This window comes from Eumetopias jubatus, unplaced genomic scaffold (genome assembly GCF_037043125.1).
Source record: "Eumetopias jubatus isolate StellerSeaLion01/CBP00866 unplaced genomic scaffold, mEumJub1_p1.0 scaffold_9, whole genome shotgun sequence".
Classification (NCBI taxonomy): Eukaryota; Metazoa; Chordata; class Mammalia; order Carnivora; family Otariidae; genus Eumetopias; species Eumetopias jubatus.
This window is the reverse complement of record NW_028274815.1, coordinates 36111797-36136009: the sequence shown is the minus strand read 5'-3', so window position 1 is coordinate 36136009 and position 24213 is coordinate 36111797. Positions and strand designations below refer to the sequence as shown.

Sequence of the window (24213 nt, the reverse complement as noted above, 5' to 3'; positions counted from 1 at the left end):
ATTTTCATATATGGCCTTTTTTATGTGGAGGTAGTTTTCTTCTATTCCTAGGATTGTTGAGTGTTTTTATTATGAAAAGGTATTGAATTTTGTCAGATTCTTTTTCAGCATCAGTTGAGAAGATCATGTGGGTTTTTTCTTTCATTCTGTTAATGTAGGGTATTACATTGATTGATTTTTTAATGTTGAACTGTCCTTGCATTCCAGCAATAGATTCCACTTGTTCATAGTATATATAAACCAGTGAAACCATCTGGTCCTGGGGTTTTATTCATTGGGAGGTCTTTGATTATTGATTCAATCTCCTTACTAGTTATAAATCTGTTCAGATTTTCTATTTATTCCTGATTCGGCCTTGGAAGGTTTTGTGTTTCTAGGAATTTGTCTATTTCATCTAGATTATCTAACTTGTGGATATACAATTATTCATAGTACTGTCTTACAATTCTTTTCTGTTTTTGTAAAATCAGTAGTAACATCTCTTCATTTCTGATTTTATAACTTGAATCTTCTTTTTTTCTTAGTCCTCTAGCTTAAGGTGTCAATTTTGTTGATCTTTGCTAAGAACCAACTCTTGTTTTTATTGATTTTCTCTGTTTTCTGTTCTGTTTTGTTCATCTCTACTCTAATCTTTATTATTTCTTTCTTTTGCTACACTTAGGTTTCATTTGTTTTTTTCTTTCCTAGTTCCTTAAGGTTTAAAGTTAGGTGGTTGATTTGAGATCTTCCTTTATTAATGTAAGCATTTATAGCTATAAACTTTCCCTCTTAGCACGGCTTTCACTGCATCCCATAAGTTTGGGTATGTTATGTTTTCATTTTATTTGTCTCAAGATACTTTCTAATTTTCTTTGTGAGTTCCTCTTTGAACCATTGATTGCTTAAGAGTGTGATGTTTCATCTCCATATATTTGTGAATTTTCTAGTTTTCCTTCTGCTGTTGATTTCTAATTTCATTCCATTGTGATCAGCAAAAGATACTTTGTATTATTTCAGTCTTTTATTTTTTTTAAGGTTTTATTTTATTTATTTGAGAGAGAGAATGAGATAGAGCACGAGAGGGGGGAGGGTCAGAGGGAGAGGCAGACTCCCTACTGAGCAGGGAGCCCAATGCGGGACTCAGTCCCGGGACTCTAGGATCATGCGCTGAGCCGAAGGCAGTTGCTTAACCAACTGAGCCACCCAGGTGCCCCTATTTCAGTCTTTTAAATTATTAAGACTGGTGATGTAGGCTAACATATGTAGCCTAACAGCCTAACATTAAGACTGGTGTTGTAGCCTGTCCTGGAGAATGTCCCATGTACACTTGAGAAAATGTGTATTCTGCTATTACTGAGCAAAGTGTTCTGTAAAAGTCTTAGTTATAGCTGGTCTACAGCGTTGTCTTCTATTTCCTTACTGGTCTTTTGTCTGTTCTTTATCGAAAGTGGTGTAATAGAGTCTCCTACTATGATTGTAGATCTGTGTATTTCTCTCTTCAGTTTTGTTGATGTCTGCTTCGTATATTTAGGATCTCTAATATTTGTTGCATATGTTATAATTTTTATATCGTCTTTGTGCATTGACCTTTTTATCATCATATAATATCCTTGTCTCTTTTAACAGTTTTTTTGACTTAAAGTCTATTTTGTCTGATATTATTATAGCCACCCCCACTCTCTTTTTTTACTATTTGCATGGAGTGTCTTTGTCTATCCTTTCATTTCCAACCTATGAGTGTCCATAGATCTAAAGTGAGCTTATAGATGGAATATAGTTAGATCCTGTTTTTCTGTTCATTCTGCCAATCTGTGTCTTTTGATTAGAGAGTTTTATCCATTTATGTTTAAAGTAATAACTGATAGGGAACAACTTAGTATTGCTGTTTTGTTATTTGTTTGTTTTTTTTTTACATCTTCTGGGGGACTTCTGGGGCACTGTGCCTCATTTCGTCCCTTAATATCTTCCTTTGTATTTGATTAATTTTTTTGTAGTGACACATTTTGATTCCTTTTTCATTTCCTTTGTGTATATTCTATAGATTTTTTCTTTGTGGTTATCATGGGGATTACATATAACATCTTAAAGTTATAATAATCTATTTTAAACTGATACCAACTTACCATCAATATTGAAATTTTCTTTGGTTTTTGAGCCCTTATTATGGAGCAGGCATTACATTAAGCACTTCACACTTAGCTCAATATAATCCTTTTAGTAAGCCTCTGATATGGAGGTATTACTGTCTGTATTCTACAAATGAGGAAACCAAAACACAAGAACAATAATTAATTAACCCAAAGCCACAATAGCTAGGAAGAAGCAAAGTCAGAATTCAGTCCAGGTCTGCCACACCCTCCCAAGTTCCACCCAGCGCCATGAACAGCCTGAACTGCTGTTTCCTCTTCATTCATCACATCGGGATGGGTGGTCACATGGCTTTGTCAAAACATGTAGCTGACTAGTCCCTTTCTTCCCCAAACACGTAATTGATGACTTTTCTTTTTTTATTTAACATTTAACATGGGTGTATATGCTAAAATGGAAACATAAGAATGACAAAACAGAGTTCAGACTTGAAGGTGTACACATAGAAATATTAGTTTAAAAAAAAAGAAGTATTAGTTTTCTGAGGTTTACTCTAGGCAACTTATAGTGGAAATTTTCTTTAAAATTGTTAAACAGTTTTTTCAGTAATGAAGCAAAACTTGGAACTGTTCATTAAAGTAGTAAGTATATATTTTAAAAACACGGTAGGTTGGATTGTAGGGGGTTGTTTAATGAAACATGTTCTTCTTCTTTAACAGTTTACTGCCAGAAACATTAATTGGAAGTATGTGTTCCATTCATTTGTTGATATTTTATCGCCAAATTCTTGGAGATGTACTCCTGAAAGACAGGATGAGCATGCAAAGTGCTGGTAAGGGTCTTTGCAATTTCCTTATATACAATAATGCATCATGCTTTGAGTAAATGTAACCTATGCCATCCTTTATCTTCTGCTTCTGAAGGTGACATTTGGAATAAAATATATAGAATAGCGTCAATGTGAAGAAATTACCTCAAATGCACAGCATTGTACTCCATTGTGCACTTGTGTATATCCTGTGTGAGCTCAGTATATGTTCAGTTCTTTACAATATGCATATTTTCACATTACAAATTCTGGAATTTTAAGATCCTAAAACTCAGATATAATGATATTTCCCCTCAATGTCTTGAATAACCTGTCCTTACCACATGTTTGGCATATACATCATCTTTTTGGGAAGAGACCAAAATCATCCAAAATAACTTGTTCTTAATGCATGAAGTTTAAATATCAACAGGTTAGAAAAAATTGAATATAGGTAAGAGATATTCAGGTATTCTATTTTTATTCTTGCAACTTCTTTGTGAACTTGAAACTTTTTCCCAGTAAACTGTTAAAAAATAATTAAAAAAAAAAATCAATGACTTGTTGCACATGATTGAACTTGCAAACAGATATACATGTGTTATAAGAATTGCCTCTAGGGGTGCCTGGGTGTCTCGGTCGGTTAAGCATCCAACTCTTGGTTTTGGCTCGGGTCATGATCTCAGGGTCCTGGGATTGAGCCCCGCATTGGACTCCACGCTCAGCACAGAGTCTGCTTATCCCTCTTCCTCTGCTCCTCCTTCCCTCTCCCCTGGAATAAATAACTAAAATCTTAAAAAAAAAAAAAAAAGTTTAATTTTAATGAATAGTCTTTGAATTCAGTGAATCAGGAAACAGATACGTATTGAGTGCCTCCTATATGCCAGGCATTGTACTAGGCCCAGTGATGGATGTGACAGGCCCAGGCATCCCTACCCTGGTTGAGTGACAGACTTCAAACACAAAATTATATGAATAATCCTTTCAACCTTCCAAAATAAGTGTTCTAAAGGAAGAAAGGCAACATGAGCATACACTAGGAAGACCTCAGGGAAGTCTGTAGGCAAGTAATACTAAGATAAGACCTGAGAGAGGAGTTAGAGGTGTGCGGGAAGAGCACATCTGGGCAGAGGGACCAGTGTATCCGAACTCCCGAGGCAAGACCACCCAAGTATGTTGGAGGGATCGCAGTTGAAAGCGGGCCAGTGTGGCTGGAGCAGGGTGAGTAAGACCAAGAACCCTATGATGGCTTAGCACTCGTGGACAAGTAGAGTTCATGGTTAGACAGGAGTCCTTTCCCAGGGACTTAGCACCTGATAGGGAGATAGAAATGGAACTCTACATCAGGGAAGTACCACCATTTCTCAAGGAATAATTATAACTCCAAGGGAAGGACACTTTAAGCTTTTTCATCATCACTTGACTTTGAATTTATTTCAGTGACTCTAGAAAAACTTCATGAATGATATGGCTTCTTAGAGAGGATAAGGCTTATTAGCTTTTTTGTTGGGAAGGAGATTACTCAGAACCATTGTCATCATTTGAATCTGACCATCGGAATAAACCTGGTAAGACCTAGAGGAAGGATTTTTCTCTACTGAGGACACAAGGCAGTAGACTATATTGCCCATGCCATTTCAAGAGTGTCCTTCCTGCTGTGCTACTTTGCACAGGTCTTTCATGTGCCAGTATTTATTGTAGAATATCAGTATTCTCCTACACAGTATTTACACCTATGGCTAGAATCCTCAACTCCTGATTCCTTTCATTTTCATCCACCACCATCCATTGACCCCAAACACCAGTTCTGGGGTCCTTCCCTGAGCTCTGGTGGACTGGAGTCAGGCCTGAGCAGCCTGCCCCAGGTCTCCTATCCCCCGGCACTTATTGGTTCCTGCTCAGCCTTCTGAGAACAGGGGTGCTTCGTAACTGGTTCCTTTTTTTTTTTTTTTTTAATTCCAGTATAGTTAACATACAGTGTTATATTAGTTTTGGGTATACCGTATAGTGAATCAACAAGTCTATACATTACTCAGTGCTCATTGCAATAAGTGTACACTTCATACCCTTCATCTGTTTCACGCATTCCCCCATCTACCTCCCCTCTGGTAACCATCTGTTCTCTATAGTTAGGAGTCTGTTTCTCACTTCGTCTCTTTTTTCTTTGTTCATTTGTTTTGTTTCTTAAATTCCACATATGAGTGAAATCATATGGGATTTGTCTTTCTCTGACTGACTTATTTTTCTTAGCATTATACCTTCTAGATCCATCCAAGTTGTTGCAGATGGCAAGATTTCATTCTTTTTTATGGCTGAATAATATTCCTCTGTGTGTGTGTGTGTGTGTGTGTGTGTGTGTGTGTGTGTGTGTATGTATCTCTTCTTTATCCATTCATCAGTCTATGGATACTGGGCTGCTTCCGTAATTTGGCTATTGTGAATAATGCTGCAGTAAACATGGGGGCACATGTATCTTTTCAAATTAGTGTTTTCAGATTCTTTGGGTAAATACCCGCTAGTGGAATTGCTGGATCATATGATAATTCCATTTTTAATTTTTTGAAGAACTTTCTCCTACAGTGTCTGCACCAACTTGCATTCCCACCAATAGTGCATGGGGGTTCCATTTTTTCCACTTCCTTGCCAGTACTTGTCGTTTCTTGTGTTTTTTATTTTAGCCATTGTGACAGGTATGAGGTGATATCTCATTGTGGTTTTTTTTTTTTTTTTTAGAGAGAGAGAAAGAGTGTGAGTGGGTGGGGGAGGGGCAAAGGGAGAGGGACAGAGATCATCTTAAGCAGTCTCCACACCCAGCAGGGAGCCCGATACAGGGCTTGATCTCACGACCCTGAGATCATGATCTAAGCTGAAATCAAGAGTTGCACGCTTTACTGACTGAGCCACCAAGTCGCCCATCTCACTGTGGTTTTGATTTTCATGTCCTTGAAAATTAGTTATATTGAGCATCTTTTCATGTGTCGGCCATCTGTATGTCTTCTTTGGAGAAATGTCTGTTTATGTCTTCTGCCCATTTTTTAATTGGATTATTTGGCTTTTTGGTGTTGAGTTGTATAAGTTCTCTAACTAGTTCCTTTTACCATACCACAGTTGTATCATAAGGAGGAAAGAGAGATTAGGAAACGACAAAGAAAGAACAAAATTTTCTAGTTTTATTCTGTTCAGAGCCACTTTACTTTCTCCCTAAAAGCTCTATCTACTTGGTACAAGACTCATTTCAGAACTCCCTGGGGTATGAATATAGGGGTGGATGGAGGTTGAGCAGACAGCTTTGAGCCCTCCTAGAGGTTAAAGTGTGTAGAATGTGTTATCATTAAATTATGTGGCACAATAATTTTCGTCTGAATGAATGTTTTTATGTCCGTTGCAGTCAAATACATTGGACGAAGTTTATATAAAATCTTTTTTGTTCTTTTGTATTTCAGACTTAATTAGTAACCCAGTGTTGGCCACCTTCCCCAAGCTCTTGGAGCAGCCTGACATAATGGACGCACTCAGGGTAGGTAGCACACACCATGATGGAAACCTGATGGGTTCTGAAATCAGTTAAACACACCATGTTAGCGAATTCTGACACCTGCTCTAGGGTTTGTTTGGGTTTTTTTTCCTATTTGGACAGTGTCTCCCAACCCCTGTCCATTGTCTAGTTAACTTGGTCTCATCCTTCCTTCCTTAGTATGAATGTTACTTCCCGAGGCTGCCTTCCCTGCCCCGATAAGCAGATGGAGTACCTGCTATGCACACTGCTGCAATCTCTTGCCTATTGTTTATTCCTTGGCTTAAGATGGCCACTGATTGTGTCCTAAGAGCAAAAATCCAAAATGGTTTGTTAGGTAAATCAACTGACCTCAGAAGAGAATCGGGGCATGCATATAATTTTTTATTTTAATTGAACATGTACTGCCTGCTATATGAAATAGCAACTGGATATCAGTTTCAACATATGAAAGCTCTAATTTTCAGCTGTTTTTTGAACTTAATATATCAGAGTCAGCAAATATTAGGAGTCCATTGTGCCTGCAAGGCAGTACTCAGATACCATGATAAGTGCCATCGGAGATGTATAATCCAGGTCCTTGAAGATTTAAAGAGGGCAGCAAATGAGGATCAGGAACCTGTTTCATAAGAGGTCCTCGGTGAGACAGACCTAATAAAAAGCTGGGGCCAAGTCAGATTTATACATGCTGATGGGAGGGAAGAAATTACAGGTAGAAGGATCAGCATGAGCCAACATTTTAAAGCAGGAAGGAATAGAGAGTATTCTATTTGCTCTTAGGAAGAGCAAAGGTTCCAGTTTGGCATGTAGAATGCCATCTGCAGGAGGGCAAAGTGGATCTGAGTCTCACATTGCCAGCAAAGAGTGTGTATGGGAGACGGTGGATAATCTGTACAGGGTTCTGCTTTCGGAAAGCCTCTGGCACACAGGCAGAAAAGTACCCATATAGGAGGGAGGTGAGCTATGCTAGGAGGTGATTCCTGTCAGTAAGGATAGAAGTCCTGTGGGCCTGACAGAGAAATGGAAGGAGGAAGCAATCACCGGCAAAGGTTTTTACAAAGATTTTGAAGCTGATTTCATGTGATGGTTTGGCTAGGTTTGGCGTGTCAACAGTAACAATGAAGTTTTCTGCAAAAAGACTTAATGGCATATGACTATCCATAATTTCAGAAAAGTTCATTTGGCACTAGCATTAGATAATGCAGAATTTCTCTTTTTTCCCCCTATAAAGTCATTATCCTATCTGTTCATTATACAGAAGTCCACTGATTCATTCGACAAGTATTTTGCGAGAGCTCACTGTGGCTACGGCCCCGTGTAGGTGCTGGCATTTACTCCAGGTGTGTAACACTCACAGAATCTGGAGCTTTAGTACTAATCTAGTCTAAATTCTGCATTTCCTGATGAGCAGATAGCCCAGAGAAGGGCACTGCAGGTCAGTCTGGGTGCGTCCAGTTGCACCACAGGCTCAAGAAAAAGGACATAGGTGAAGTTGTTCATACACATTATTAAAGTGAAAAAAAACCATTTGAGTTGTAGTTAAGTGTATTTAAATATATATATTTACATTTATAAATCTGCCTATAAAACTATCTGGAAGAATATACTCTAGAAAAGTAATACTGATTACGTCTGGATCATGAGTTCTTTTGTTTATCTGTATTAACTTTTCCACAGTTAATTATTTGTACAATAAATAATAAAAATAAAAAAGAGTGCTTTATTTCTATACTCTTGAGCCCTGTCTTCATGGCATACTGTGTTACTTAGGATAAGCTGGCCTGTGAGGTGGTAGCTAATACAGGTTAATTTCTCACCATGGTACCTTTCCAGCATGGATCAGTGGAAGACCCTGCTCCATAGTCACCCGCGGATGCAGGCTGGTGGAGGCTCCACTTCCTTATTGCGTCATCTAGAACAAGTAGCTTCTCTGTTGCCAGTTGCACATGCAGGAAAAGAGAGAATAGAGGATTGTCCTTGGACTTTCCACTGCCTTTGCCCTGAGGTGGCATAGGCCATTTCTGCTCATATTTCATTGGCCAGAACCAGTCACATGGCCCCACTTAACTTCAAGAGAGCTGGGAGATGGAGTCTTCTGTTTGCTCCAGAAGGAAGGAAGAAGATCTTGGTGTGTAGCAGTGACCCCCCAACACAGACACACAGACACAGACACAGACACAGACACACACACACACACACACACACACACACGTTTGCTGTTCACCACTGAGTTACTATAAGTGAAACACCTTACTGCTTGCTGGTAGCTCAATGAAAAATGAAGTGAAACCTTGACACAACAAACAGTAGGCACAGTTTACCAAATGTTAAGTCTAAAGTTGCTAAGTGATAGTCATGTGAAGCCAGATACCTTTTAAAGTTTATATCATGAAGTGTGTGAACCTCCTAGCATCAACTTAGCTAAGTTTAGTTTGTTGGTGGTGTTTTAATAATAATAATAATAATAATAATAGTACCTCCCTGTTTAGTAAAGCACCCTGGCTCTCTAAGGGTCCTCTTCAAACTCTCCAGGACCCACAGGTGCAGCAGTCAATAGGGTGGTGGACCACAGTCTCATAAGGTGGTTATTTCATGGTAATAACTGACCATTCATGGTAACAGATCATGGTAAATGGGACATCCCAAGGCTCATTAGGGGCACAGCCTGTGATCTCTTGGTAGGAAATTTCTCCTTCATTTCATGGAGAATCTTGTTCTTGGTGCCATATGTCATCTTCACCCCAGGGCCTCCCTACTGAGACAAGGGCTGATGCTTTCATGGAATCCATGAAATCAGGCACCAACAGGAGAATCCCTGAAGGCAGGCACAAAACGGAGCCTGGAGTAATGGGCACATTCCGCCCCCCCCGCCCCCCGCTCACGGTTTGCCCAGAACTGGTGCTGAGAATGTCTTCAATTCATATTTCTGTGGGATTAATTGCACTCTGGTTTGTTTTTTAACTTCTTTAAAGAAGCTTGTGTGAAGCTTTATGAACAGTTTGGGATATTTACTTGCAAAGTTGTACTTCATTTTATCTCCCCCTGGCCCCTGTCATCATCACAGCAGACAGAATTACAGAGAAGTGTGATATTTGGCAGGATTCTCTATTTTCTTTCTTTCTTTTTTTTTTTTAGAATTCTCCATTTTAATTACCATCTGACCTTAAAACCTTAATAGTATTTTACTGTTCAGGTGCTATGTTTCTGCATTTTGCATGGATATGTTAGTGTTTCACTGATTCTGTTCTTAAATTAGTTTCAACTTAGAAGAATCATGATGCTTCCAAGGTAGCTTTCACCACCCTGTGGGTCTGGTTCTGGTCGTTAGCAGAATCTATAGGTGCCTACAGATTCACTATTTATATGCATAGGGTCTGTACAGCGTTTTTAACCCTGTCCATATGTTTAATTACCATGAAATTGCAGAAGTGTGGCAAAGGCTTATGAATACTGGTATTAATATAACATATTTATTTGCTTTTTAGAGTTCATGGGCTGAGAAAGAAAGCACATTAAAAAGATCAGAGAAGGTAATGTGATTTTCCACGCAAAACTAAATATTTGCAGGGCTCACTGCTTGCTTACATATGGTAATAATGCCTCTGTCTTAGCCAAAGTAGCCATAGTCATAATCCCTCTTAACCAGTTAAACTGTGCCATCATGGTTGCAGAGACATGTTCCAAGAGGGTATGGGTGAGCAAGTCCCAATGTGAAAAGAAACACTTGATCAAAACAATCATTTCAGATCACTGAGTGTTATTTGAGGAAAAGTTTCTAAACAAAGTCTCCAGTTGGCTATCATATTTCTCTTACTTTAAAAAATTCCTCTAGCTCTCAAAGTCCATATCCCGTAAGGAGAAGGAAGAGGAAAATTGGCCTACCCAGTGTAATACATTGAAAAAATGTATGGCTCATGCTTACATTACCGTAGAAGCTTGGTGATTACCAAACAGAGCTTGTATTAACCAGTGAGTAATGGCTTTACTGCTCTGATCCAGGGTTGACAAACTTTTTCTGTAAAGAGCCACATAGTAAATATTTTTGAGTCTGCAGGCTGTAAGGTCTCTGGTACAATACTCAACTCTGCCATTGTAGCACAAAGCCAGCTACAGACCACATGTAAACTCTGAGCATGGCTGTGTTTCTCTAAAACTTTGTTTACGAAAAGAGGTAGTGGGCTGCATTTGACTTATGGTCCATGGTTTTTGGACTTCAAGTCTAAAATGTTAATTATCGACAAGGAACATGGGAGAGCAAACTAAGACTCCTAAAAATTTTAATAAACATAAACTGTATTATATATAATGTATGTATATATACACACACACAGACACACACACTATATATTGTAAAAGTGTGTTGTATCCTTATTTAAGCTTCCATTTGACCAGTACTGTCTACACTTGACCTTTGCTAAAACAGGCAGGTTTAATGCTTTTCTAAGGCAGCAGTGGACAAGGTGCTGGGCCTCAGGCCTGTAGAAATTGCGCCCCCCCGCCGCCGCCATGGTTGCTTGGAGGGGCAGTATCCCTGTGTAGATCTGCTGCATATGGACATGTCCACCTTCAGACTTCCCTGCCCCCTGAGAGTCCTACCCCAGGCCGTCAGTGTCAGGGGTTGACTTGTTCTGTCCCTACTGCGGTACTCTCACTATCTGGAGAGGGTCTGCACATTCTTACTCCTCGGGTCTCCTTTCTCTGGATTTCATGCCACCCTTCCCTTACATCAACTTGACGTTTTCTCTGATATGCTGTAATCTAATTAAGTGCATACAGCTGACTTCACATTGTGTTTTAGTTATGTTTACCAGGAACCACACCCTTGTCACCAAAACTAGATTTCAGCACCCCAGTGTCCTCAGTGGAATGTGTGAGACACCCTCAGGGGAGCTTAGGAGACGTGCTGGCCTGGTGTCGAGTCTCTCCCAGACTCTCAGGGAGAACAGCTCATCTCTCCTCCATAGTGACTCTTGCTTGCTTCCACTTCAGAGAGTACGGTTTCCCAACTGAGTAGCTGGTTCAGAGCCACTTACTTGCCAGACACTAATGGCACCCTCTACCTCACCCTTTAGATGGATTTTAGTTTACAGAGTCATAGTATTTAACACTTAAAAAGTATTGATGTAGATCATTTCACATTTATTTGTGGTGGTGGTGTTTTTCCAGAGAGACAGAGAGTTCCTGAAGGCCATGTTTCTCCTGGTTTACCACGACTGTGTGGTCCCTCTTCTTCATTCCACACTCCTGCCCCCGTTCAGGTGGGCAGAAGAGGAGACAGAGGCTGCCCGGTGGAAGGCTATTGCTGACTTCCTTAAGCAAAACCAAGAAAATGAGGGTGCCCTCCAAGCTCTGCTGTCGCCAGATGGAGTCCATAAACCTTTTGACATTTCAGAGCAGACCTATGACTTCTTGGGTGAAATAAGAAAGAATGCAGCCTGACAATGGTGGCCCTTGACCCTCAGCTTCCCACTGAATCTGATAGACCCTCCTTGATGACCTGAATAAAATGACAGAACCAAAAGTAACTGTCACATTATCACTATGGCTTTATTCTTTTTGTACAGATCACATGCTGTAAGAAATACTTACCTGATAATTTGAATATGTATTCAAACAATAAAATACATTTATAAGGAATAGTATTATTGAAATTTAGAGAAAACTTTTTTCAAAACCAACTAACTTAAATTTAAGTTGCCTGTATCCATGGATTTGTATAAAAGCAAGATTTTATCCAAAGCTAACTTTATGATTATTCAAGAAAGTGAAAATACAAATAAACTATTGGGACTACATCAAAATAAAAAGCTTCTGCACAGTGAAGGAAATGACAAAACTGAAAGGCAACCTACTGAATGGGAGAAGATATTTGCAAATGATGTATCTGATAAAGGGTTAAAATCCAAAACATATAAAGTATTGATATAACTCGATACCCAAAAAACAATCCAATTCAAAAATGGGCAGAAGGCACGAACAGACATTTCTCCAGAGAAGACATACAGATGGCCAACAGACACATGAAAAGATGTTCATTATCACTTACTGTCAGGGGACTGCAAATCAAAACTACAATGAGATATCACCTCATGCCTGTCAGAATGGCTAAAATCAAAAACACAAGAAACAACAAGTGTTGGTGAGGATGCGGAGAAAGGGGAACCCTCATGCACTGTTGGTGGGAATGCAAACTGATATAGCCACTGTGGAAAACAGTATGGAAGTTCCTCAAAAAATTAAAAATAGAACTGCCCTACAATCCAGTGATTGCACTACTGGGTATTTACCCCCAAAATACAAAAACTAATTCAAAGTGATATTTACACCTCTATGTTTATAGCAACATTATTCACAATAGCTAAACTATGGAAAGAGTCCAAGTGTCCATCAACAGATGAATGGATAAAGAAGATGTGGTATATATGCAATGGAATATTTTTCAGCCATAAAAAAGAATGAAATCTTGCCATTTGCTACAACATGGATGAAGCCAGAGTATAATGATGAGGGAAATAAGTCAGGGAATGACAAATCTATATGATCCCACTCGTATGTGGAATTTAAGAAAACGAGCAAAAGGAAAGAGAGAGACAAACCAAGAAACAGACTCTTCAATTATAGAAAACAAAGTAATGGCTACCAGAAGTGAGGTAGTGGGGTAGGGGAAATAGAGGATGGAAATTAAAGAGTGCACTTAACGTGATGAAAAAAATAAAAGAATTAAGAAAAAGAAAGTGACTAACATAACATAATAAAAAAGAAAAAAAAGAAAGTGAAAATACAGTCCACAGAATGGGAGGAAATAATTGCAAATCATGTCTGGTAAGAGGCTAGTAGCTAGCATATATAAATGTACGATTATTGCTAATAAAATTTATGTTGTGAAATGAAGGGGAAATTGGAGAAAATTGTGCTGTTAATCACTTGATTCAATCTAGTATTTGAATGTGCTTTATCCTAATTGGATATAAAAGCAGGATCTAGTTTTGCCTTTTCAAGTCCATATAAGTGCTCAGGGGCGCCTGGGTTGCTCAGTTGGTTGAACGTCCGACTCTTGGTTTCGGCTCAGGTCCTGATCTCATGGGTTGTGGGATCCAGGGGGCCTGCTTGAAGATTCTCTCCCTCCGCCCCTCTCCCCACTCTCTCTCTCTTTCATTCTCTCTCTCTCGCACGCGCTCTTTCTCTCTCCAATAAAGTAAATAAATTTCAAGTCCATATAAGTGCTCTTTCAAAAAAAAAAAATTTCAGGCTTTGGGGTAAAAGTTAACCCACCCCTGTGTCAAAGAACAAAGGTTTCATTGCATTTCAGATAAACTCGCAACTGCTGGTGAATTGTCCCAAGCCTTCACTGTTAGTGGGAATAGTACAGCAGGCATTTATGAAATGCCTACTGGGCATGTTCACAGTTAACTAGGTTAATCCCCACAACTGCTATGGGAAGTAGGTACTGGTTTGTTCCGGTGGTACTGCTGAAGAAACAGGCCAGTCAGGCTAAGCACTTTGTCCAAAGTCAGAGCTGGTAAGTAGCACACACAGCTAATATACCAAGTAAAGCTACCATGTATAATTTTCTGCAACCTAAGATACTCCTCTCATCAGGACAAAGGTTGAGGAATTGCATGTGCAAATAAAACATGAGAGGACCATTTGAAAAAGAAAAACGACCAATTCAGAGTTTAACCTAAATAGCCAGAGTACCAATAGAGTTACTTTTTCTGACCACCTGCTGCCTTAGAAGGGGCATTTACTTTTAGAGATCTATCATATCATGAAAGTCCTCAGCTTCATCTTAGCTTGCCCTAAACCCTTAATCTAAACTCTACTTGGGCCTTCATCTCAGAAATTAACATGGTGTGACAGGGTTCCCAGCCACAAATCTAACAAGGGAACTTGGCCTTGAAAAAGAGATGTCACTATCTCCAAAAGCTGTTTTCTGGAGAATCTCTCCATCTCCCTTCTGTACCATGTGGGTAGCTGGATGGCCAGACACCATATCTGGCCATCATGATGCAGCTGCCCTATCCCCTTCCCAGGCACTGCCTGCCCAGGTCCTGCTCAAAGGGAAAGGGGTTCCCGCCTTTCCAAATGGAGGAGGCAAGAACGTATACAGGGACTTTTCCCCATTCTGTCACTAGGCAGCCTCATCTTGGGTCCCTGTAGTCTTAAAGGTGCCATGAAACCATGTCACTTGCCATTGTGAAGGTCATGGTTTTGTAGAATCTTTATTTTTTTAAGATTTTATTTATTTATTTGAGAGAGAGAAGGGGAGCGAGAGCAAGAGAGAAGGAGAGAGAGCATAAGTGGCGGGGGCGGGGAGGGGTAGAGGGAGAAGCAGAAGCAGGCTCCCTGCGGGGCAGGGAGCCCAGTGCGGGGCTCGACCCCAGGACCCTGGGACCATGACCTGAGCCGAAGGCAGACGCTTAACGCACCAAGCCACCCAGGCGCCCCTTTGTAGAATCTTTAATTCCCTATTCTACCTTTTTATTCTTTTAATCACTTAGCTTAGTATTAAACCAGAGGTTGGGCATTTTGAATGAAGGGAAATATTACTGGTGAATTCCTTTCAGCGAATGTACACATGAAGAAAGCAAGCTTTCTTTAGAATGTGTTTTCACACTGTCTTCTGGGTTCATTTGAAATGTGTCATGATTAACAAATAGGAGCAACTTCATAGTCTCTGACACACAAGGAAACTATGGGAACATGAGAGAAAACAGTTTCAGAAATGGTTAGGCCAAAAAGTGAGGCACGAAGGTAGTTTAGTCTAAGTGGAGGCAACAGTTCCTCAGGAGTGAGCGTGTCTCTGCCGTTGAGAGACTCCGCATTCTCTCTTCAGTCAATGGAATCTTGTTTTAAAAAAATAATGAAAGCTCCCTGGCTTTTTAAATGTCACTTTCTAGCTTCCAAAACAGGAAGAGGTTGTCAGGCAGCCAAAAACATCCTGGAAATGAGTCCTGGGGTCTGTTTCAAGGAGCGTGACTTGGCAACACTGAATTAATTGTGAGAGCCTTGGTCGGGGAGCAGCAGCAGGGGGTTAGCAGGCCTTTGCCGAGTGACCCGTATGTGTGGCCTTCCTGTGAGGCCAGGGGGACTCCCCGCCTCAGAACCACTGGGAGGCAGGGAGGGGATTTGACACTGGAAACTGCATGGCCCTCTCTTCCCCAACCTCCCAGCCTCTTATGAGTGGTTGAGTGTCATAGCCATCAGATCTGATGGAGGTGAAGATTTAGTGATTCCCTTGTGTGCATGCATGGGCTGGATGGTGAGGGGACGGGGCATGGAATAAAGAGCAGGTACAATCTCAGTCTGGAGTGGTGTTTATGGTGTGAGGTATGAGGCCAGAACAACTCACAAGGAACCATTTGAAATATACCCCACGCAAACATAGCAGGTTTAACTTGCCAACCCAGTAGCATCTGGGAAACCCATCAGTAAAGGGAGGGAACTGGAAGTGTCATCTACCAGCTGAGGGCTTTGTCAGTTTGCAGCATTATAGGATATCCTTTGCCGTGAACTAGCCCCGCTTCCTCTTGGGTGAAGCAGTCCAAGTTGGGTGGTTCTCTCGGGGCATGGAGGTGATCAGAGCTAGCTGTCACCTAGCTGCTTTCTGTTCTGTTTCCTCAAAGCAGAGAATCAGAGCCTGCACCCTACTTCCTTAAGGCACTGTCCATCGGAGGTTTATATTGTCCATTCCTTTATTCCTTCAGCAGGTACTCACTGAGCACCTACTAGGCTCCACGCACAGCATTCAGCTTTGAGGACACGGGGTGTGGGGAGGCCGGGAGCAGCCCTGATCTGATCCCTGTACTAGCTTACAAAGCATGAGGTAGACAGTAGTCACACACGAGGACCACAAAGGAAGAGCCTCTTGTGTCTTTTTGTTGTTGCTGTTCCGCCTACATTCCAGCACTCCTGGGCCCGGAACGCTAATGGCACTACAGCCGGCCCAAGTAAGTGGTCAGGGTAGCTGTTTTTCCTGATCTGCATCCTTTCTCCCCCAACTCCACTATCTGACCCTTGGGCACCAACTAGATTCTGATCAGTGTTCAGATGTATGCCTTACTCTTTGAACTCCCACCATTTGCTCTGAAACTCGGGAACACATGGTTTTGACAACCTAGTATCTCTCAACATCCAGACTCGCTGTCTGAACTCCTGATATTTGAACATAGTCGTCAAACAGATTTGGATAGGGAAGGTGGGTGGAGCCCTACGTGAGTGGCAAGTGAGGGGCTGTGCCGGCTCGCTTAGGAAACTGAAGACCTCAGGCTTTATGACTCCCCCATGACACAGAGGGTCTATAGGCAGGTCTGTAGGCAGCAATATAAAGCGAAAATCCTTAATGGAACACAGCTCAACTTCAGGACTTTGGTAGTGTGTCTGTTGCTTAGTCTATTTCTCATGCTCGGGAGACAGACTGGACCTTAACCTGCTCACTTGTGTCTGACTTTGCCAGCGAAGATTGACTTTGCAGAACTTTGTCCTTTCAAAGAGGCCATTTTGGGGAATAGCTGAAAAAGGCTCCACGCTCTCTGAGGGCTCCTCCAGGCAGGCATCTCTATCCCATCGAGTCCTTCCTCTTTCCTCGAAGCTACCCTTGGACCCTGACATGTTCCCTGCCTGCCCAAACTCCACAGATCCTGGGAGCCACACTCTGTTCTGCCTGACGGCCTCAGAGAGACAGCATGAACCACAACCTCCTCCCAAGTGTGGGCCTGTCCATTTGTGCATTCTGTCTCCCTGATTTGAAAGTCGGGGTGACCTTTATTTGCAGAGATAGTAGTAGCTGCGGTCCAGCTGTGTCCGAATCAAGAGACTAGAGCTAGTGCAGTATGTGTCCCTGCAGCACAAAGGGCCAGAGCTGTGCTCCTTTTTCTTTTTTTTTTTAAAGCTTTTTTTTTTTTTTTTTATTTGACAGAGACAGCGAGAGAGGGAACACAAGCAGGGGGAGTGGGAGAGGGAGAAGCAGGCTTCCTGCTGAGCAGGGAGCCCGATGCGGGGCTCGATCCCAGGACCCTGGGATCATGACCTGAGCCAAAGGCCGACGCTTAACGACTGAGCCACCCAGGCGCTTCTGTGCTCCTTTTTCTGCCGTGGAAAGCTGTTGCACTAGCCAGCTGGTGCTTTTGCTGCCTAGCATCCATAAACTTCTCTCCTGGTAGCTTTATTCGTCTTCCCTTCTAGAGGAGCCCCCTTCACACACACACACACACACACACACACACACACACACACACACACACACACACCCTTTTGTCCCAGCTCCAGGGGTGGGCTCTGACTGGCCCAAGCAGATCAGCATGTCCCATTCCCCTGTCACAGTGAGGGGCCTGGGAATGGACCAACAGAGAGCAAATCGATCGGTCCCAGGAGATTTACTCAGCAGAGCACTTCCATCCCCTGCCTGGTGTAGTGGGACAGATGAGACTTGAAGCCACTGTGTGCTGCAGGCACATTACCACCAGGAAGAGAGAGCCTAGAGCTGTGTATACATAGGGGTAGCACTGAATGAGGTTAAGAACAAGGCCAACCACAGGAACAGTGACAGTTGGAGCTGACAGGCAGAACGGATCTAGACCCACAGTAGCATTGTTCAAGTCACTGAATCCAGCCTCACCTGAAGGCAGCATTTCCTCTGAACTTCTCACTTGCCTCAAGTAATATATTCCCTCCATTGTTCACGTTAGAATGGGTTCTCCTAACCCTTGCAATGGCAAGAGTCCTAGTGGCTACAACCAGGACACCAAGCTTCTCTGACTTTCTCCTGGCCTGTACCTTATTTGTCAGGCAACCAATAAATCTTTTCTGAAAAGTGTATGAGGCAGTTTTGGTGGGCAGAGAGGTTGAGAAAGAAGAGTCAAAAAGATAAGCAGTTGTCTCCAAAGTCATTATGACAAAGTGTAGATTCAGTCATTCAAAAACATTTATTGAGCACTGACTGTGTTCTGGGCAGTATTCAATATGAACAAAACTGCTGTCCTAAAGCCAACATCGTGGGGGGGCGGGCGGGGCGTGCGGGGAGGCAAACAATATGCAAATGAATCCATAAACAAGAAAACTACTAGATGGGGTAAGTGCTGTTCAGAGAATCCGAACAGGCTGGTGTAGTTCTGGTTCTGGGCAAATAGAGACTAGTGGTGATTACCGTTTTCTTTCCTCTGCCATCCCCAGGCCTGGTGAAACCAGAACTGTGCACAGCATACAAACAAAACACATCTGCAAAAGGAGCCCTCAATTTCTGGTCTGAGGAATGGGAAAGAGAGCCCCTCCAGGTCAGAGAGAGAATGGAAAAGCCCTGCTTCTCTTTGTCTTTCCCATTCTTTCCTGCCCCAGCCAGTAGCAGACAGACAGGTGATGAGGACTCTGAGAGAGGGGGGCCCTTCTCTGCCACCACAGAAACGGGGGTCCTAAGAGCACTGGTGGGAAATCCCTGATGCTCCCCCCACCCCCTGTCTCTATCTGTCTCGGTCTCCATCCCTCTGTCTCTCGGGGTGGGTGTGGGTGGGTGTGTTGGCACAACAGAGCAGAAAAACTAAAACCCTGGCTTTTCAGCCAGAAGACCAAGGTGAAGGCGGAGGGGAGCAGGGTCTCCTGGAAATTGGAAAGTGAGGAATTCATAGAGAGGAGAGAGCTCGAGAAAGTGATTCCTTAAAATAGCCTATGAATGCCTGCGCTCACCCCAAAACTGACCCTACACAGCATACCAAAGGGTTTAGAACTGAGCTCCAGGGTCCCAGACTGGTCCCAAGTCCTCGACAAGCACACACACACACACACACACACACACACACACACACACACACACACACACACACACACTGAGCAGATTGGAATTGCACTGCAAAACCTTAAAAACTGAACTGACTTTGGTCAGTGGTTACAGCCCAGAGACGACAGAGAGCAACTCACAGCAGGAGCCCAACCAGGCATTTGCCTAGTAAACCAAAAAATCAACATTTGTGTAGGATTTAAACAAGACCCAGAATCTCCTAACAGTATTCCCAATGTCCAGATACAACCCAAAATTACATGACATTTGAAGACCCAGGAAAATCTCCACATCTCTCAAGGAAAAAGACAAAGGGACAATCAAGAGACAATGCTGAGATGACACAAGAGTTAAAATTGAGACACTAAAGCTATTATAATCATGTTCCAAGAAATACAGGCAAATCTTGAAATGAATAGAAAGATAGTCTCATCAGAGAAACAGACAATACAGAAAGAACTGAATTGGAGTTTTGAGAATAAATATAATAACCAAACTGAAAACATTCATTGCATGGACTCAATTTTTTTCCTCTAAGATCTTTAAAATATGTATGATAGTTGAAAGCAAAAGTAATAACATTGGCGGGGTTTGAATGTGTGCATATGTAATCCATACGACAGCTGTGATTGGGAAACGATGATAAAGGGACCTACATGGTCGTAAGTTTTCTGCATTCCATTTGAAGTGGCAAAATATTAATTCTGAGTAGACTGCAAAATTAACTATGAATATTGTAACTCCTAGAGCAAACTTCTAAACAAACACTGCAAAGAGACGTAGTCAAACTCCGTAGATGAGTTAAAGTGGAACACTAAAAATATTCCAAAAGTCCAAAGGAATGCAAGAAAGAGGAAGCAAAGAAATGAAACACAGAGCAAACAAAAACCAAAAATAAAATGGTAGACCGAAATCCAAACATATCAACATTCAATGTGAAGAGTCTAAATACACCAAAAGCAGCAAACTTCAGAATAGATTTTAAAAGAAAAAAGACCCATTTAAATCTTATAACCACAGCAAAACCCATATAAATGAATAAGTAAAAGTAAACGGGTGAGAAAAAAATGCAAAAAATATATACTATACCATGTAAACACCAAGTGTGTTATAATATACATGCCAACATCAATTACAAGCAACAGTACTTGCATACATTGTTGGTGGGAAAATAAATAGTTTAAACAACTTTGTAAAATAGCTTGACATTATCTGTGAAAAACACATACCACATAATCCACAATCTATTCCTAAGATATTCCCAATAGAAGTGCATACATAGGGGCACCTGGGTGGCTCAGTTGGTTAAGCATCTTGACTTTGGCTCGGGTCATGATCTCAGGGTCCTGGAATTGAGCCCCACATCAGGCTCCACACTCAGCTGGTAGTCGGCTTGTCCCTCTGCCCCTCCCCCCACTTCATGCTCACACATGCTCTCTCTCTCTCTCTCTCAAATAAATAAAATCTTTAAAAAAAAAAGTGCATAGATGCTCCAAAGACATGTTCTAGAATGTTCATAGTATTGTTCTTAATTATAACCGCAATTGAAAGAACTCAAATGTCCAGAAACAATAGACTGATGAAGTGTGGCATATTCATGGAGTGGAACACCATGCAGCGGCAGGTGAGCTACAGCAACACCCAGTGACATGGATGAGTTTCACAGACCTCATGCTGGGTGAAAGAAGCCAGACACAAAGGAATCCATTCAAAAACAGGCAAAACCAGCCTATGGGGTTAGGGCGGCCTGAGAGCAGGTATTAGGGAGGAGGGTGGGAGAAATGACTGAGAGTCTGGTAACATTCTATGCCTGGGTGGCAGTTTCTTGGTCTGCATGTTTTCTGCACTTTTTCTGTAAGTGTATTATGCACCAATAAAAACAATTTTGAGACTATTTTTAAAAGTCAGAATGGAAATATGAACAGGGGAGATTCTGTTGTGGAAAGGAAAGAAGGGCAGAAGAGAAGTGATTTCAGGATAAGAATTAGATAAATAAGCGAGTGCTTCTTAAGCATCTGCCATATGCCAAAACTGTCCTAAATGCTTTCAGTATGGATTATCCCATTTAACCCACCCTCATGAACAAAGGAGAGTGTGGACACAAGGGTAACAGGAATCAGCAGCATTGAGTACTGGTGCACGATTTTCAAGATTAACTCCAATTCTCCATCCAGGAGGTGAAAACCAGCAGGCCCTTTGTAGAAGAGTCTGAAAGACCCCTCTCCTGGGCCTGGCATTCCCCAAGGCCTCACCCCAGGCTTCTGACCTTGTCTTCAATTGCTTTTATACCCATAGCCCCAGAGATGCCTCTCCTTGCAATGCATTGCAATTTTATTTTTACTTAAAAAATATATTCTTGCACAAAACTTAAATCTGCTGTATGGGACAGAAAGCATGGCAAAGGCGTCCCTTTGTTCATTTTTCTTTAAGATTTTCTGTGAAAAGTAAAGACTTATTTCCTAATACATTCTCAGATAATACAACTTTTTATATAGAATGTTTAACAGTTGTGTTGGTAAGAAGTGTTCTGGGATGTAAGGTAAAAGAATAAAAAGTGATCCAAAAAGAAAGAAGAAGAAGAAAGAAAAAAAAAAAAAAAAAACCAGCAGTGGGGAAGAAGACACTGCCCAAGAGTAATCTCCCTTCCTTGCATCCTCCGCGGCAGGTCAGATGCTGCGGGGGCATCGTGCTGATCACGCGGTCTGATTATCTGAAGCCATCCATTAAGATATTCAACCAGACCTGATGCATCCGGGATATTGGCTCCTTCTGACATTTCAGCGGGACAGCCGTCGGGAGTGCATTGTGGAGTGTTTTGCGACACCTCCTCCAGGAATATGATACAAAAGTCAGAATCATTTCAGGAACCGGTGAGCTTTTTTCTATTTCTTCCAAGTAGAAGCTGTTCTTACAGCTCTAAACTTCTGTCCCTGCTGGGATCTCACTCCCTGTGGCGCATTATGAATCTTGTAGCTTTCTTATCAATTGCCTCAGTGGAGTGTGCTATACCTTGTCACATATGATATAACATCACTTGGTTAAATGTAAAATGTTTAAAATATGCCAAAGTTTTGTAACCATGTTTTGTCACATCTTCATTTCTTTTTTCTTTTTCTTTTTTCCTTTTTTTAGAGAGAGCGCATGTGAGCAGAGGGGAGGAGGGGCAGAGATAGGGAGAGAGAGAATCCCAAGCAGGATCCACGCTCAGCCTAGAGCCTGATTCGAGGCTCCATCTCAGACCCTGAGATCATGACCTGAGCTGAAATCAAGAGTCGGTCGCTCAACCGACTGGGCCACCTAGGAGCCCCCATCTTCATTTCTTAGTACACTAATTGCCTCAGGAGGTAGAAGTGGCTCAGGCTCTGTCAACCTCTAAGGGCTCCAGTTTCTATTATTACCACTGCTTCATAGATGAGAAATGAGCATAAGGACCGTGTTTTCCTTCTTGCTTTCCCTAAGCTGCTCCCATGATGCCATGTTGTCAGTGGTCAAGTCCAAGTATCCTACAGGCCATAAGAGTGTCACAGGGCTTATTCACAACCTGCAGGAGAGGTGGCAAGAGGTGGGATTCCTGAGGCAATGCCCGCTTAGCTTGAATTCATCTTGCAAACGAGGTGGGGCCAGATGACAGGTAGGATGAGGGCCTCACTCTCTCCCTAGGTCTCAGCAGGCCTGGGGGAAGGGAATGACCAGGCTGGCTTGAGGTTTAGTCAGTGTGCTCTTTGCCTCCCCTTTCAGTGCTTTGCTTTGGGCTTCACTTGTCCAAAACCCCCCTCTCCGCCGCCTAGCCCCAGACCAGGCAAAGGCCCAGCTGCCTGTTCCACTGACCTGTGCCCAGGAGGGCAGGCTCTAGAATGCACTGCCCTTGCTGATGAACAGATAGTGGCCTCTTGTGGAAGACGCTAATTACCCCAGCGCACAAGGCAATCCTTCCCACATCCCCTCCTCACCAGGGAGCAGCTCCCCAAGGTTGACCCCATGGGGCTGAGGTTGACCGTTGAGGGCAGGGAGAAAGGACCCCAACCCCAAGCACCCTGAGCAGACTCTGGGGATCCAGGCCTTTCTGCACGTGGTTGACTCTAAGGTAGAGAAGAAAAAGGACTCAAGTCTCCAGGACCTATCTTGAGAGTGAGAGGAGTTGCTTGACCACTGGGTCACAGCCCCCCTGATTGGGCCAGTGGGTGGGCGGGAGGCAGGAAGGAACTGCCTGGCCCCAAGCCCAGCGCCTGGCGACACTCAGTGAGGGCTGTGGCAGGGAAGGAGGAAGGCTCAAACTTGGGGCTGCACCCAGCCAACGGAGCCCTTCTCAGGTGCCTGATGGGGCCGACTTCTAGAGAGGGAGAACTCCACCGCTGGCTATGTGAGCAGAGAAGGGAGGGTGGGGAAGGGGATGCAAGGAGAGAAGGAAATGCCAATTTCCTGGGGACTGGAGCTGGAAGTGAGGACAGCTTCTCCCCCTCTGAGACGGAGGGTGGCCCCCAGGAATGGAGAAGGAGGGACCCAGGCAGCAGGGGCGGACGGATAGAAGACCCAACATCATTCATGACCAGCTCTGTGTCCTTAACTTAACCTAACAGATTCTCAGCCTCCTCACTTTGGAAAGAGATGGTGTAGCTGTGAGCATGGCTGTGGGGAGCCTGCAGATTGTTTAGCTCATAGTCGGCCCTTAATAAACAGTCCTGGTCAGAGCAAGACTTCGCCTAGACTCTGGCCACACGGTCGAAGGGTGGTGGCTGTAGCTGGTATCCCCTGGAGTGAATATGCTCCCGGATTCAAAATTCCTGAGGAGGGTTAAGTGTAGGAAGAGAGTCTCTGCCTTCCGTGCCTCAGTGTGCCCAGCGGCTCTGCTCCAGGGAGCCGAGGCCCATCTGATGCAAAGCCGAATCGACATTTGCATTTCACTGGGGAGGCTTTTGGCCAGAGCAGTGGAAGGACCTGCTCGGCTGGAACGTTTTTTTTTTTTTTTTCCCTCCCAGGCGACGTCTGATGGGTGTGTCAGGCAGGAGGTGATATTTGACTGGGCCGGCGCGGGCGAGCCGCTGCGGAGCCAAGGGC

The 24213-nt window shown here is 42.7% G+C and overlaps 1 protein-coding gene across 1 annotated transcript in view; it reads left to right on the top strand.

Moving 5' to 3' along the window:
- The window catches only part of NPHP1 (nephrocystin 1), a 52839-nt gene extending 40885 nt beyond the window's left edge, over positions 1-11954 (top strand). Inside the window, exons 17-20 of the mRNA XM_028117183.2 lie at positions 2787-2899; positions 6319-6392; positions 9875-9919; positions 11556-11954. Coding sequence (XP_027972984.1) covers positions 2787-2899; positions 6319-6392; positions 9875-9919; positions 11556-11828 — 505 coding nt within the window. The 3' untranslated portion in view covers positions 11829-11954. The remainder of the gene's footprint in view (positions 1-2786; positions 2900-6318; positions 6393-9874; positions 9920-11555) is intronic.
- The last annotated feature ends 12259 nt before the right edge of the window (positions 11955-24213 follow it).